The 17,908-nt window shown below is 42.2% G+C and overlaps 1 protein-coding gene across 1 annotated transcript in view; it reads right to left on the bottom strand.

Moving 5' to 3' along the window:
* The window catches only part of LOC124776702 (espin-like), a 485,149-nt gene that overhangs the window by 81,522 nt on the left and 385,719 nt on the right, over positions 1 to 17,908 (bottom strand). Inside the window, exon 9 of the mRNA XM_047251812.1 lies at positions 14,407 to 14,667. Coding sequence (XP_047107768.1) covers positions 14,407 to 14,667 — 261 coding nt within the window. The remainder of the gene's footprint in view (positions 1 to 14,406; positions 14,668 to 17,908) is intronic.

The raw sequence follows: 17,908 nt of genomic DNA, 5'->3' as shown, positions 1-17,908 counted from the left end.
CCCGATTCGCTGACGCAATTTGCAACTCTCTGCCGCTAGAGGGCTCTGAATTGTAGCGTGTAACATGGCTGTGTGTAATGTAAGCAAATTGCTGCGTGAGAAACAGCGTGATGTAGTGGAGTTTCTAACTGAAGAGTTCGTCCACATATGGAAGGCTTCTCTTTCAGCATGACAATGCCGGATCAAACGCGAGCGCTGCGATATCTACAACAATCCGACGCCTTGGGTTCACTGTCATCGATCATTCTGCATACAGTTCCGACTTGGCCTCATCCGATAATCATTTTTTTCCAAAACTTAAACAATATTTTCGAGGACTTTACTTTGATTGCGATGAAGCGGTGCATGCGGAGGTGAAGTTGTGTCTCCGTTAACAAAGTGAAATATTCTACAGTGATGGTCTCTCGCAGCCACGGTTACTGTGCCGAGAAATAAATATGTAGAGAAGAAGAAAAAAGATGTAGAATGTTAATGAAGTTCGTCTTATTTAAAAAGCTTTAAGCGTTTTCACATAAAACATTCTGAAGCATTACTTTTCGGGACGCCCTCGTAATTTTATTGGTCTTTATTGCAGAAACCATGCAGCCAATACTATACCGTACTAGTAATACATATTAGTAAATCTGACGATTATAAAACATTATGTTAGCTGATAATTACTTGGGTGGTTTACAGTCTCTTAAAAGAGATCATAAGTTTTAATAATTCCTGATGCTTGAATAGTAACGATATTAATAGGGAGCTAATGTTTCAGTTTGCTTAATCTATTGCACAAAGTTACTTGCTGGTCACATGATTTAAATCTCCTTCTGATATTGAGTCTCTAATGCCGATCCTGTAGAGGTACACAATGTGATCAAAAGTTTCAGGACACCTGGCTGAAAATGACTTAAGAGTTCGTGGCGCCCTCCATTGGTAATGCTGGAATTCAATATAGTGTTGCCCACCCTTAGCCTTGATGACAGCTTCTACTCTCGCAGGCATACGTTCAATCAGGTGCAGGAAGGTTTCTTGGAGAGTGGCAGCCCGTTCTTCACGGACTGCTGTACTGAGGAGAGGTATCGATGTCGGCCGGTGAGGCCTGGCACGAAGTTCCAAAACATCCCTAATGTGTTCTATAGGGTTAAGGTCAGGACTCTGTGCAGGCCAGTCCCTTACAGGGATATTATTATCGTCTAACCACTCCGCCACAGGCCGTGCATTGTGAACAGGTGCTCGATCGTGGTGAAAGATGCAACCGCCATCCTGGAATTGCTCTTCAATATTGGGAAACAAGGAGGTGCTTAAAACACCAATGTGGGCCTGTGTTGTGACAGTGCCACGTAAAACAACAAGGGGTGCAAGCACGACCACACCATAACATCACCGCCTCCGAATTTTACTGTTGGCACTGCACACGGTGACAGATGACGTTCACCGGGCATTCGCCATACCCACACCCTGCCATCGGAACGCCTCATTGTGTACTGTGATTCGTCACTCCACACAACGTTTTTCCACTGTTCAATCGTCCTATGTTTAGGCTCCTTACAGCAAATAAGGCGTCGTTTGGCATTTACCGGCGTGATGTGTGGCTTATAACACCAGGGAAGCCGAAAAGGTCTTCGTTTGCAAATTGAGAATATGTGACTGAAATATATATATATATATATATATATATATATATATATATATATATATATATATATATATAGTGTGTCCCATTTATCTTGACCATCCTAAATAACTGTTTGTCCTGATGTAAATTACAAAATGTTTCAAGGAAATGTTCTTTAGCCGTCAGGGGGACATCAATCAGCATGACTGCCTTCGTTGTAGCTTTGTTTTTTACAAAGATATGAATAGCGGTATGACTTTTTTAAATGGCACCCTGTGTTTTTTATCCAATTTATTTCCTCTCCTAAAGACCTATTCAAAAAGGTATCACAGTGTACCATTCACTGAAACACAACGTTATTAATTACATAAAGCAACATTGACGTTGACGCTCCCAGCGTTTTATGCAGTTACTCGGGGTAATGGGACACATCCACGTGCTGACGTTGGCAGAGGACAAATGTAATCATTAGTAGAATGCACACCCGTCATTCCGTCAACCATCGTCAGTTGAAGAGTTGCGTGAGTAAAATGTACACCAACGAAGAGAAGGTAGAAATGCTACTCATCTATGGGGAATGTAAGTTAGCAGAACAGTAATTGCAATTCTGTTTTCTTATGTACATATACATTTAGTACAGTAGTTAAGTCCTTTTAAATACTGTTGTGTAGAGTAGGCCTACAGTAAGGGCTGTCCTTCCTACAAACTGCATCGACATAACATTTCTTTCATTGTTGTTGTTGTTGTTGTTGTTGTTGTTGAAGGTAGGCGAAATGCTACGCAGACAGCGATATCCCACCTTCCCGACGGATGTTTTTTCGTCTTGTTGCGACGCTTCAAGAAATGGGAAGTTTCAACCCACGCCAATGCAATAGTCGTAGCACTCGCACAGACGAAGCTGCTGAAGTTAGTGTTCTCGATCCCGTTGCTATGAATCCACATGTGAGCACACGACAGCTTGAACACGAGACTGGCATTCCTAAAACCGATGTACATCGTATACTTGCACGTCACCGGTTCTATTCTTACCATGTACGCCTACATCAAGAATTGCATGGGAATGATTTCCAGATCTCAAGCTATTCGAAGCTTCCTCCGGTCAGGAGATATAATTTCTTGTTTGTCTGGTTAGATTACATAATCCAGGCTTGAGATAAATATACGAGAATCGCTCGGACAAACATTTTGTACTTAAGAAGTGCAACTGGTTGTTCCACTCCACGTGTTCGGTACTTCAAGAGAGGCACTAAATTAAGTCAGTTTTCAGCTTACGCAATCTTTTCACTCGTGTTTTTCTGCCAATTTAAGAGTTCATCTAGATAGATGCCAAGATATTTGACCTTTGATTGTGGAGTAATTTCTTGTTCCCAAGCTCGATGGTTAAGTTTGTGGTGATCCCGCTGTTGGCGATTAGTAATATTTCTACGTCTGAATAGGATAAATTGACTTTTGGTTTGATTAAGTCGGATTCTCGATTTACTGAACCACGTTTCAAGTTCGCTGACGTAGGTGTTGGCTTTTTCATTGATTGTGCTGCAGGTGGGTGCTTGACACGAATAAGTGGCATCATCCGCGTACAGAGCTCTTTCTTCATTTCACCATCTCGGTCTTGGGATGTTAGCTGTATATGTCGTATACGACAACGGGGAGAAGACGGAACCCAGAGGGACTCCCGCTTTGGCTGCGAAGTAGGACGATTCTTGATCACCGTACTTGTACTTTTCTGCTTCCAGTGAGGTTAGTTATTAATTTACTATTTCAGGTTGGAAGCTGTATTTTAGCATTTTGAGAAGATGTCCCACACGGCATACCTAATCATAGGCGCGTTCTATGACCAGAAAGAGGGCAGCAGTCACATGTGTTAAATTGCAGGCTTCTGCTACTTTGCTAGATAGTTTTAATCATTGGTCAGCGGTACTTTCCCTGTTTCTGAAACCAGCTTATTCAAGTGGTAAATGCTGTTGTCTTTTGAAAACACTTGTAGTCTGTTGTTAATTATTGCTTCAAAGACATTGCAGTTATGGTGTTGTCTGTGGAATTAAATTAGGTTGTAATGAAGTCAGTTCTGCGTTCTGATGTAACTCCCCACAACGTGACTCTTATCTCGTCACGCTCCATGTTATTAAAATTAAATTTTATTAATAGTTTCGTAACTGTGATCCTTCAATTTCTCCAGGCGTATTTTATGACGAAATAAATCTCACCTGATGATGGCAACGTGGTCGACTGCCGAAATATTGTGTCCTATGCACACTCATACCAGGCTGTTCTCCCGAGATTTATTTAGTCAGTTTCGTAACTGATGTAAAACGTAAGGACAAACTTTTATAGGAAGACCACAAGTACGACGTTACATATAGTGAGCTGACAAAAGCCGTGGGATACCTCCTAATATCGCATTGGACCTCCTTTTGGCCGGCGTAGTGCTGCAGCTCGACGTGGCATGGACTCAACAAGTAGTTGGAAGTCCCCTGCAGAAACATTGAGTCATGCTGCCTCCATAGCCGACCATAATTGTGAAAGTGCTGCCGGTGCAGGGTGTTGTGACGAACTGACCTCTCGATTATGTCCCATAAATGTTCGATGGGATTCATGTCGGGCGATCTGGGTGGCCAAATCATTCGCTCAACTGTCCAGAATGTTCTTCAAACCAGTCGCGAACAGTTGTGGCTCAGTGACATGACATCGTTGTTTGGGAACATGAAAGCCATGAATGGCTGCAAATAGTCTCCAAGTACCCGAACTTAACACCATTTATGGGGCCACCATTAGCTTACACGGTGCTTTGTTGGCAACTTGGGTCCATGGCTTCGTGGAGTCGGCGCCACACTCAAACCATACTATCAGTTCTTACCAACCGAAACCGGGACTCATCTGATCAGGCTATGGTTTTCCAGTCGTGTGGAGTCCAACCGATATGGCCACGAGCCCAGGAGAAGCACTGTGGACGATGTCGTGCTGTTGGCAAAGGCACTCGCGTCGGTCGATTGCTGCCATAGCACATTAACGCCAAATTTAGCCCCACTGTTCTGAAGGATACGTTCGTCGTACGTCCCACATGATTTCTCCGGTTATTTCACACAGTGTTGCTTGTTTGTTAGCACTGACAACTCCTTGCAAACAGCGTTGCTCTCAGTCGTCGCTGCATTGTCTGTGGTGAGAGGTAACGCCTGAAAATTGGTATTCTCGGCAGTCTCTTGACGCTGTGGATCTCGGGATATTGATTTCCCTAACGATTTCCGAAATGGAATGTCCCATGTGTCTAGCTCCAATTATTATTGCGAGTTCAAAGTCTGTTAATCACCGTCGTGCAGCCATAATCACGTCGGAAGTCTTTTCACATGAATCACCTGAGTAAAAATGACAGTTCCGCCAGTGCACTGCCCTTTCATACCTTGTGTACGCGATACTGCCTCCATCTGTATAAGCGCATGTCGCTATTCCATGACTTTTGTCGCCTCATTCTACTTGGCACTCTTGACACCGTTCTGCGGCTTTTAGAGGGGAGTTGAGGAACAGAGAGCAGCGTACAAGTTCCATTGAACTAAGCAAGTAGGATTACGATTTAACGTTAAATCGACAGAATACAAGATGATCATTCTTAGTGCGACCGGTAGTACAGTTAGTCCAGAAAGTATCAGACTCCTCGGTTCTCAATGCTGCACGCGGTTTGAGTTAGTGAATCCCTTCCGTATCAAGGAACTTGGAAACAAAACCTTAATATGACTAAGAAAGCCCATATCGAGTTAGTGAATAACACTGAATAGATTCTAACAATCACAGAACTGCAGCAGAGGCTGGTCTCACTGATTTTCTGATATCGCCGCTGCTACGTGAACAAAAGACGTCTGGTGATATTTTCATCAGCCAGTGTTTAGGGTTTTAAAAGTATCGTGACTATGCGTGTTCTCCGATGTGAAAGAAAATGTAGAAATGCTCTTATGTACTGATGTCTGATCAATAAAAATGGTATAAATAAAATATAACAATGGATCAAGAGTGCATTGTAAAGCGTACACGACAACAAAAACTGAGAAGAATGCTGCTTTTCTGTTTCATGTGTTGATTTTTATATAAAAAAAGATGTTAAAACCGACGAATATGTGACTAATAGTCAGAAAAGGAAATCCTTCTCTGGTGAACAGTGCTTTTTTTGCGATCGCTCGTTGGTTCTGTGCTCTCCTAGTTATTCCTAGCGTTATATGCAAACACGGCCTGTGCTGGTGCTGCGAGCGGCTGAAAGCAAGGGGAAACTATAGCCGTTGTTTTATTCCCTATCTCATCCAGCTCTACTGTGTGGCTTGATGATGATGGCGTCCTCTTGGGTAGGATATTACAGAGACGAAATAGACCCCATTCTTATCTCCGGGTGGGGACAATACAGGAGGATGTCGTCAATAGGAAAAACAAAACTGGTATTCTGGGGGTCTTAAGTTACAGAACATAAAAACAGTGATAAATAGGTTGAATTTAGTTATAGCGGAAGTAACTGAAGTGCGGTGGTGGGAAGAACAGGAGTCCTGATTTACAGTGTTCTCGACACAAGGCGAAATGTATGTAATGTAGCAGTTGCTTTAATAAGGATTAAGAAAAAAGGAATTTGGTTAAGGTACTATGAATAGCATACTGAACGCGTCATCGTAGCCAACATAGACCCGAAGCCAACACCCACCACAGTACCGCAAGTTTATACGCCAACTAGCTTCGTGGAAGAAGAAGAGACTGAAATAATGTCTGATGAAGTAAGATAAATAAGGGAGACGAAAATTTAATTGTAATGGGTAACTGAATTGGATAATAGGAAAAGGAAGATAAGAAAGATAATAGGAGAAGATATGGTTAGGGAACGGAATGAAAGAAGAACCCGCCTGGCAGAATACTGAACTGAACATAATTTGATCATTACTATCACTTCGTTTAAGAATCATGAAAGAAGGTTGTGTACGTGGAGGACACCCGGAGGCACTAGAAGGTTTCAGATTGATTATGTAATGATAAGACAGCGATTTCGGAACCAGATTTTAAGATGTAAAACATGTGCAGAGGCAGATGCTGACTCTGAAAATAATTTATTGGCTATGAACTGTAGATTAAAACTGAAGAAAGGAATACAGTAGAAGACAGATGGGTAGCTTTGAGGAATGAAACAGTGTAGGCAGCAGGGGATCAAATAGGTAAAATGCCTAGCAGAAAACCTTGGTTAAACCAGGAGATATTGAACTTCATTGAAGAAACGAGAAAACAAAAATGCGGCAAAGGACAAGCAGGCGAAAGTTGAAACAGAAGTCTAAAAAATGATTTTGATAGCTAAGCAGAAATGGCTAGAAGACAAAAACGAGGCTTAAAAGCATGCATAATTAGGGACAGGTAGATGCTGCCTCAAGGAAAATGAGAGAGGTATTTGGAGAAAAGAGAAGCAACTGTATGAATATTAAAAACTCTAAAGGTAAGCCAGTACTAGGCAAAGACGGGAAAGCTAAGAGATGGATTCAATATACGTAAGAGAAGCAAACTTGAAGTCAGTCTATCTTTTCTGTGTAGGAAAGAACATGTCCTGACTGATTCACCGACTCATCATCGCGCAACCCAAGCCGCTAAGGATAGAAACTTGGAATTTGGAGATGGTGTTGATCTTATACTATAAGTATCGTTTAAGGAGGGATTTTTCAAAATTCAACCCATATGGGTGAAGTAGTAGATGAAATGTGTTTTTAAATATTCATTATTAAAGAAATAAAGGTACATCAACCAAAATTGGTAATTGACTTATCGGGTATAAATAAAAAAAAATATGTGTCAGTGTTTTTGGAAATTAAAACCCTGTGGGGGATGGGGGATAGGGGATGAAAAATTTTGTGAAAATACTGCATTATGAAAGCAGAATAGCCTTTTGGTCAGAAGTGCATTCGGAAAACACCATGCTTCTGTGGTCTTAATTCACGTGAAAATCATAGGATGTTGCAATTTATGAACTAAATCAAAGAAAGCTATTTAACAGTCACCGGGACAAATCGGCTTTGCCGAAATTACAGAAACGGTAACAGATCTTTAATACATTACTTTTTAATAGGTACAATAAAGCCGGCCGGAGTGGCCGAGCGGTTAAAGGCACTACAGTCTGGAACCGCACGACCGCTACGGTCGCAGGTTCGAATCCTGCTTCGGGCATGGATGTGTGTGATGTCCTTAGGTTAGTTAGGTTTAAGTAGTTCTAAGTTCTAGGGGACTTATGACCACAGCAGTTGAGTCCCATAGTGCTCAGAGCCATTTGAACCATTTTTTGAGGTACAATATATGTTTATAAAATTGTTTTTGTTCTAATTATTATGCAAACTAATCATTACTGAAGAAAAAATAGATTCGATTCTGTGTACAGGAATATCCTTTTGAGATGACCAGGTACCTGTTTCTAGATTGTTGATTTGTACATGAACAATATGTGTAAGAATACTTAAATTCAAGTACAAAACTGTGCAAATATTATACGAGGAACTGCTTTATTAAATTTTAATAATATGTCTGTAGCTTAGTTTGCATAGAGCAGTACATCGTTTGCACAGTGTGTCGATTACACGTGAGCAATCTCCGCAACAGCATACAAACTCAAAGAAAGAAAAACAAAAGAAAAAATCTATGCATACTATACAGTCCACGCCAGCGAAGCAGCGAACGCAAAGCTGGTATTGTAGAAACAGAAGAGGAAGTAGATGAAAAATACATAGGAGATACGATACTGATACTGTAAGGAACTTAACTTTATTTATAATGTATACAGGAACCATACTGCAGTTATAAGAGTCGAAAGACAGGAAAGAGAAGCAGTGGTTGAGAAGACAGTGAAACAGCGCTGCAGCCTATCCCCATTGTTATTTAATGTGTACACTGAGGAAGCAATAAAGGAGGCGAAACATAAATTGCGGAAGGGAGTATAAGTTCAGGGGGAAGAATTAAAAACTTTACAGTTTACCGATGACATTGCAATTCTGTTAGAGACGACAAAGTACTTGAAAGAGCAGTTGAACGGGGTGGATAGCGTCTTGAAAAGAGGTTGTAAGTGAACATTAACAAAGGTAAAACAGGGGTAATGGAATGTTTTCGAATTTAACAAGATGAGAATAGTTGATTATTGAGCTGTTTGAGCAGCTGAATAATTGACAATGGCGGAAGTAGAGGTGATATAAAATGCAGACGGCAGTAGTAAGAAAAGCGTTTCTGAAAAAGATGAATTTGGTAATACATAACGTAAATGTTAACGTTAGGAACGCGGTTATGTAGGTACTTCCCTGGAGTGTAGCCTTTTACGGAAGTGAAACATGGATGATAGGCAGTTCAGACAAGAAGAGAATACAATATGAAATGCGTTGCTGTAGAAGAATGATGACATTCAGATGTGTAACTCTAGAAACTACGGAATAGATACCTAATCCAATTTGTGAGAAAAGAAACTGACGGCACAACTTGACTGCAGAAAGCGATCGGTTTACAGGTAACATCCTGAGGAATCAACGAATAGTCAATTCGGTAATGGAGGGAATGTGGGGGTAAAACTTTAAGCGGGATACCAAGGCGTGACTACAGTAAGCAGGCTGAAACTGATGTAGGTGGCAGTAGTTTTGTAGAAACGAAGAGGTTTCCACATGACAGAGTAGGGTGGAGAGCTGCGTCAAACCAGTCTTCGGAAATAAGACCAAAACAGCAGGGCATGTTTTGAATCCGTTTGTTTCGTGAAGGCTGTAGTGCTTGGAGGCTGTATCGTTTCATTCTTTGTAGTGGCTGCAGCAGCAACGAGGATAAAAGTCTCAGCTTCAGGATAATGACTGGGACCAGCAGCAAGCGAGGTGATGCAGTGCCAAAGCACGGGATTCGTCTTCAGAAGGACCACAATTCAAATCCCCGTTCGACCATAGAGATTTAGGCTTTAGGCGATTTCCATAAATCGAAAAAAGTGAATAGCGGGAAGGTTCTTTTCACAGGGCCGATTTCCTTCTTTCCCAATCCGAGTACCCGCTTCGACTCTAATGGCCTAGTCATCGACGGCACGTTAAACCCTAATCCTACTTTCTTTATGGAAACAGCCTTCTGTTTATTATTACGGTATGCCAGAGACTGCTTATACGGGAGAACTTACTTTAGACTCCGGTTCTCGAAACGTCTCAAATGCGTTTCCTCAATACCATTTTTTTCCTTTTCTTTCTAAAACCTAATCCATCTTTCCAGGCTTTCGTTCTCCACCTTCTGCAGCAGACATCCTCAGAGCCTGTAAACATGTATTTGTTAATTTTCAAACGTAAAGCTATTTAACTAGCCGAAACTGCCTAGCTATGAATGGCCAACCGCGGAACGGTCGATTTGTGACGTATAAGGCCGTTGCCAGAAACTGCTGAGTGTCATGACCCTTGCACAGCAGAACAGTTAGCTGTTAACCCAGCTGCGTAGTTCCAGTTTTATCAAGGTGCAATCATTTCTGTGGTAGAATGTACAGGCTGTAGATATTAAGTAAAAAACACAACAATTTTGTAAGGATAGAAGATGGAATGAGATACGTTTCTAAAACAAGAAACAACCGCCTTAAGTCACAATCATGATTGTATTTCAATGCATGGTGCATTTCGAGCTCTCGGGCTCATCTTTATGTACTTTGACAGTCTACATCGTTTCTTTCAGATTTAATTAAATTCTGGTCCTGGTAATATTACAATTGTACATTACAAAGCGGACACATTGTGATTATAAGTTTGTTGTTGTTGTTGTTGTTGTGGTCTTCAGTCCGAAGACTGGTTTGATGCGGCTCTCCATGTTACTCTATCCTGTGCAAACTTCTTCATCTCCCAGTACCTGCTGCAACCTACATCCTTCTCAATCTGTTTAGTGTATTCATCTCTTGGTCTCCCTCTACGATTTTTACCTTCCACGCTGCCCTCCAATACTAAATTGGTGATCCCTTGATGCCTCAGAATGTGTCCTACCAAGCGATCCCTTCTTCTAGTCAAGTTGTGCCACAAATTTCTCTTCTCTCCAATTTTATTCAGTACCTCCTCATTAGTTATGTGATCTACCCATCTAATCTTCAGCATTCTTCTGTAGCACCACATTTCGAAAGCTTCTATGCTATGGCTAAACTATTTATCGTCCACGTTTCACTCCATACAAATACTTTCAGAAACAACTTCCTGACACTTAAATCTACATCCTACAAAACTAATATGAAATCGAAAAATAACTTACTGTTTCCAGAGGTGGTTGTCTCCCAAAGAAATATGCCTCAGAGCATGTCCTAATGGCCCATAAAACAGTGTCACTAATGATACGCACTTCACTCTCCTAAAATTCAGGAATGGAATTGGAAAAGAAAGGCGTATTACTGGTCATTAAATGCCACGCAAACCTTTCACTTCCAGAGCTCTGGTGTGTTACACAAGGTGTGATGAAGATCACACGTAATAAGGCAGGGTGCCCATCAGGCAAAAAACTCCCGCAGCCAGACAGCCAGGCTGTAGTAGAAGAAGAGCGGAGACGGGCGATTAAGCGACGTACGCAGGCCTCGGCGTGACTGATGCGAGTGGTTAGGGAGCTCCACGCATGACGTGTAAATTAATGCTGTCCGGGTCAAACTCAGATACACGCTCTTCACCTGCAGAGTAAAGTGTGTGTTTGTTGCGAAGGAGACTGCGTTATCGCACAGAGGAAAAACATGATACTGCCATCAATGGAACAAAATAATTCGCTTAGATGTGCTGCGAGATAAGGATTCCACAGACAGGCCGTAATCATTATGATAACATTCAGTAGACTTCGTTATCGATGAGCTTACTTTCGTGTTCAGCTGTTCAGACATCAAGTGAACTCGGGAGCGAACGTACAGGATCCGACAGGTCAGAATCGTGAAGTCAAGAGTTCAAAGCACAACTCTTTCCTCTAAAAAAAAACTTAACGGCAAGAAAATTATCACGAGAGAAGATTGCAGAAGAGGAGATACACATCCACCACTCTGCAGGAAAGTACTATTTCTCTACTGTTTTGTTAAATACAGGAATTTATAACAACGCAGGCAAGGAATACATTTGATTACTTTTTGTTAGATAATAGCTTATTCTCACATCGCATCCGTGACTGACCTCAGATTTTTAAATCATGTATAATTTTGTCACAATGAGAATTTGTTATAAGCTAGAAAATTAGCAAAATCATATATATAATTGTAATGAAGAGGAAATTTCGGTTTGAACAGTGGTTTTAATGAAGAATAATCATGGAAACTTTTCCGGCATCGCCCGTTACAAGCTGTACAGTGCTGCCACTAAGGCAATAAATATCTGACGTGCAAAACCGATCAAAATAAATCAGACAATATGTGATATCTGTTTTTTTTAAGAGCCTTACATTTCATTTATCGCTTCTCCGTGAAGCATTTAATACAGCTTTTTCTCCGCTGAAATACCTGCTTCGCTTTTCGGAGAAATGGCCAACTGTAGTCTCCAGGCATATTCGTATTGCAGGAACACTGTTACCATCTTCCGATGTTTGATGACTTGACGAATGCGATCTCCTTATTCCTGACTGACATCACCCAACTTTTCCCGGAAAGAGACACGATGACTGTTCTGAAAGCGAATCTTGAAGCGCATGCGCATACTGTACTTTTCTAGCATGTTGGCTACAATAAAAATATAATATGGGTCGTTTTTGCTGTCAGATATCTTAGTAACAACTTGCTTGAATGATAAGCAAACGTCCGTCTCCCTCGATGTAATTTTTGATTCGAAGTTGGAACCGAACATCATTCTTAGAATGTCAGTTGCAACCAACACATCTTGTTTCGATATCACTTCTCTTAGATTGTGCGAAACGTTTCGCATAGATTCTTGAAACATTCTCCATTTTCACAAACTGTTTCATTAGGCTTGGCTTAATAAGTACATGGAGCTGGTGATAAGAGAATTTGTTCTTTGGATTCAAGAGGTTCTTGCGCAAAACATTCTCCTCCCTAATCTTCAAGATTTTTCTGCAGGCCAATGTATTGTAGACCAATGTTGATCCCTTGCCCTGCGGTCCCAGTCGCTTACAATACAGGAGCCTTCAGTGAAGCCACTTTCTGTTCAAGGAACATACATGAGATCTTCAAATCACCACATATAGAGGCTGTCCGAAAAGGCATTTTACAACTTCAGTATCATATAACTCGACTTGTAATGAACTTAGGGGAAAAAATAACGTTTGTGTGATGCACCAACTCACTTACTTCACGTAAGGTAATAAATAAATGTTTTGCTGTTCTAGGTGACAAGTGGAACATAAATGAAAAAAATTTTTTCTTTGTTGATGCATGGTGGCAGCACCCCCAAGAATGAATCGAGGAATGGAACCTGCATAGAAAAAAGCACAGTGTGTGGCTTGGTTTATTGAAACGAAGTCTGACACCTAAGTTCAGAGAAATTTCACGAGGCGTGAAACCATCACCCTATCAGCCATCCATAAGAAAATGGCACAGGAACTTCATGGAAACAGGGAATGTGGATTTGAAGCACGAAGCAGGCACAAGAAGCAGATGTGACGAAGGTAAGGATAAAATCCGACAGGTTTTCCAGTGTTCCCCACAGAAATATGTTGGTAAGGCACCAAAGAACTGCAGATGCCTCGTACGACTGTGCACCGGGAACTCCGAAAGCTTCTGCATCTGTTTACGTACAGATTGCAATTCTTACAGAAAATCAAACCAGGTGGCACCTTTATCGACGTAGCTGATCCGAACCAAGAATAACGACAGCTATTGAGACAACTGGCACTGACATTTTAGAACGAGTGTTGACTGAGTTGGGATATTGACTAGATAGTGTACGTGCCATAAGGGGAGCGCATCTAGAACTTGATTAAGGAACCAGAAAAAACTTTTTGAGGTGCATTACTTTTTCCCCCCTAAGTTAATTACAAATCGAGTTACATGACATTGAAGTTCGGGGCTGCGTTTCAACCATGAGCGAAATTGTTTATTTCATTTACAACTGTGTAAATTTTTTGGTAACTCTTCTTCACATTTAGTAACGCATTGCAGTGTTTCTTTTTTTTAAATAAAGGAGCCTTTAAACTACCTCTAGAAAAGTCTATGAAATCTATCAAAGTCGTGCACCAAACTGACAATATCTAAGAAATAAACCAAATATCCTCCTTTGTAACAGTATGTCCACCTGCTGCAATTTATGTCATATTTTTGCCCGGGAAAGCTGGAGGACGTTCTCATTGCAGTACCAGACCCACCTAAAATCCCCAAGTTTTGAGTAAAAAAAAAAGTTTCTACGTCTACGAGATGAGTAAAAGAAATCAGGCCCGGAAAATATTTCATGACCTTTAAGAGAGGCAATCCAGCTTACGTCGTTTGTCCTGAGAGCGGGTGGCGTAAGTTGAGTTGTCTACCTTAAAGGGTACGAAATATTTCCCAAGACTGTTTTACTTTGGTAGCCCTGAACATACAAATTCCGAGAGACACTATACAGAGAATGGTAAGGGTTACTTTACACTATAGAGAATATTTTACTAGTTCCATCCCCACATGGAGTGAGGCAGCAGAAATATTTTCCGGTGTGTCGGCAATACTAATTACTTAAACTTCCTCAATAGCGATTAGCTTCTCATGACCAGATTTCAGAGTCACATAAAACTTATAGAAAGACGTTGTCGTTGCCTATGGCTGGTTAAAATATCTAATTATAAAATCGCCTATTAAAATTTTCCGTATATAGGTGGCTTCCATCTGCTTCCGAAATAACCAATAAATAAACCTAGCATACATTTAATTCGGCCAAGTGGCGCCGTACCTGTAGAGGGCGCCATGGACGGCGCGCGCGACGTCTGCGCGAGCGAGTCGGCATCCTTGTTGTTGGCGTGGTCGTGCACCAGGTTGATGTCCTCGTAGTCGTGGTCGTGGTCGCCGGCCAAGGAGGGCGGCGCATGCGCGTGGGCGGCGCTGACGGGCCCCGCGGCGGACACGGGGGCGGTGGGCGGCTCGCTGCTCACGTCGCTGAGGTTCTCGTCGGAGCCGGCGCCCGAGCTGCTGCTCTGGTGCACCTCCACGCGCACTGCAACACCACCAGCCCGCAGGCGCGCTTTACCAACACTGCCTTGTAAACGACAGACTTCGCCAGCATACACACGCACCTATTCTGAGAGGGACCAGCGACCATTTCGTTCAGCCTTACAAAGAAAGGGTTATAAAATTTTTAAGTAATTTAAAGTGAAAGTGCAGAATTGGCACGTAATAAAGACCAAGAAACAAATGACTGTATTCAAGAATGCATCACATCCTTAATTAGTGAGCTGATAAACTGAAAGACAGTTTTCACCGTTACGGGTAATTCTTCCCAGTAATTCTGGAGCAACCAATGTATTCCCAAGATAAAGGACTACCAGAGAAGAAGGTCCGCAAATTTTCTCTTTTTCTAAAAACAAAATGAATAAAATGATCTGATGATAGCTGATCTGTTGAAAAGGTAGGCTTTAGCCGTTACGTTTAAACTTGCTTCATAGCAACGCTTCCACGAAGGGAGACACTGTTTTCTGCGGTAGTGTTGATTTGGCGCATCCTCAAAATGACCAGCGTAAAGCAACAGGCGTCACTCTCTCTTCTCCGTCCGACCCGGCAAAGGAGAGACAGTTCCGCCTCCCTAGTCAGGTGGGAAGTACAGAATTACTACCTTTTCTTCCGAGTAGCAACACTGGTACGGCGCCTCCGAGGTAAGAAAAAGGGGAGACGCACGCTCCGGTTCCTAATCTGAAGCAGCTTCTTGACACGGTCGATCGATTACTGTACATCTGCAGCCTTAGGCGCAGCACTTTTGGTCTTCATTACTTTGTAGCGAGACGTGTCCAGTGAATTCGCGATTAAAATCCGATCAGCTTCTTGACACGGTCGATCGATTACTGTACATCTGCAGCCTTAGGCGCAGCACTTTCTGGTCTTCATTACTTTGTAGCGAGACGTGTCCAGTGAATTCGCGATTAAAATCCGATCAGCTGGCAGTCCACTGACTAACCTTCAACGCATTTGTGGTAACCAACGAGTTCGCGACCTCGTTTCCACATCTAAATCTCATTCATGCCTCACTGCGTGTGTACCTTCTCTTAATTGGTTCTCTCTTAATATTAAAAGCAACTTTCCAGAAAGGCTGAATGTACTTTCACTGCCTTTCCCTTGGGTAAATAATGCATTAATTTTCTGCAATAATTTTCTATGGATACTTTGCTTGTGACAATAATAGTATTTGAAATATTTTATTCTTGGCTGTTCCCACACTGTGAAGGCTGTCTCGCATTTTCAATTGTTCTTAACAGCAATATACAGAACGTAATTAAGCTGCCACTTCTCAGTTGCTTCTGTAGCATTTCGTCGTCTCTCTAAATAATTTAATTGCGCCTGAAGTGAAACAGCTGTTTTCTTTAGGAAGATCCACTGCTGACAGTACAGAAGACGGCAGTTCTGCAGGTAAGGTCTAATCCATCTGTAAAATTGGAGGAAGGAGTAACCGAGCTGCAGGTACATTTTTGACCAGTCGCACCCCAACTGTTTTTTAATTACTCTAGTCACAAAAGTCATGATTCGACGACATAATTCTCTCCAAAGATTCAGAGGCGTGGACCTTATTAACCATTTGTTGCTTCAAGGCACTATATAGTCACTAAGCTGTCATCTCTTAGTGTAGGAATACCTACATTCAAGAAAATTTTAAGTGGTACACCATAAAGCACCAAATACGATATTTATCAAACTTAGTGGATGCGTTCACCGCAAAGCATATATTAACTGACTATAAACTTTTATTCCATTCGGAAGTGATGACCATCATGAATATCACTATAATGTGTGACTCCTATGGGCTCGAGTACATTCTTATGTTCGTTTTGGAATGAAAGCAAAAAGCCTCCGCCTGTCATCTTGGCGGATTTCTTGCCGCGGCTGAAACACACGCTGTCAGTCAAGAACATTGTTGACTGGAGGGTGGGACGAAAGTACGCGTCTTCCCATCGCATCTCAGACATGATCATTGAGTGACAAATCAGGACACTGCGTAGGTCACTCGAGGATTCGTACATTCCTCAAAACATTCGTAGTGTGAATTGCAATGTAGGGCCTTCCATTATCCACTTGAAATACGCTGTTAACTACCCTGATCATGAAGAGTATAACAACAGGATTTACCATTCTTACCACATACTGGCAAGCATTCAGCTCCCCTTCAATAATTAGCAAATCCTGCTATCATGTCAAACTGCTCCCAATATCATGATTCCAGGAGTTCTAGAGTTGTGGTTCTCGAGAATCGCTGACCCCTGCGGCGTTTAACCAGGTCGTCTATAGGCACGCAGGCGTCGATATGATTGCCACAAACAGAAGCGAGAGTAATCGCTGAAAATCATAGAATGTTACTCAGTGTCCCAGCTCGAGGGCTCTACAGCATCTTAGTTTCTATTGTCAGTAGTACGGTGTTACGGGTAAAGGACCGATGGAAACCCAAGATCTCGACCCAGCTTCCAGCAATCTGTTCCCTAGGTTCCACGGTGTCACTCTGCCAGTAATCTCAACTAGGATTTCAGTTGCGTCGTCTGTCTATTGGTCAGAGCCAGTCTACCAGTTCTACCTAATTTTTGTGGTGTAGTCCTTCTAGAACGTCCGATGTCTAGAGTTCTTGCCACATCTTTCACCTGAGACCATACCGACACCACTCGCTCTGCAGAGGTTGCGTGGTTGGCGATGTGTGTGTCTATCGCCAGGTCCTTGGCAGCAGGCAGAAGGAGGTAATGCGGTGGCCAATATAAGCGTCTATTAACAGTATTTTGGCCAGTGTGGCAGCAGGTACGAGAGGAGATGTAGAGGCCAATGTGAGCCTCTATTGACAGAACATGGGCCAGGGTGGTAGTAGGTGTGAGGAGGTGGCGCGGTGGCCGATGTTAGTGTATATTGCCAAGGCCTGGGCCAGGGAACAGTCTTTGCGATCTGTCGGTGTGATGCTCCCATGTCCGTGATCTAGTGATTCGAGCTTTCTCAAAGTTCGAAAAAATGGCAGTTAGTTCCACGATCACATCCTCTGGGGATGTCGTGTTGCTATCTGCATCTGAAAAGTTCCAGTAGCGTTACGCTTACCCACCCCACCATTGTAATCTGCAGGAGTTACTTCTTTCAGTATCGAAAATTAGCCCACAAACGGTTGATACTTCAGTCAACATGTCCCACATCCTTGGAAAAACCCGTATATCAGACCGATAGCGTTCGGTCAAAGTGCTCATGGTGTAAAACTATCCATTTATGTCACTGTAGATAGACTA

Source organism: Schistocerca piceifrons, chromosome 2 (genome assembly GCF_021461385.2).
Source record: "Schistocerca piceifrons isolate TAMUIC-IGC-003096 chromosome 2, iqSchPice1.1, whole genome shotgun sequence".
NCBI lineage: Eukaryota > Metazoa > Arthropoda > Insecta > Orthoptera > Acrididae > Schistocerca > Schistocerca piceifrons.
This window is presented reverse-complemented; position numbering and strand designations above follow the sequence as displayed.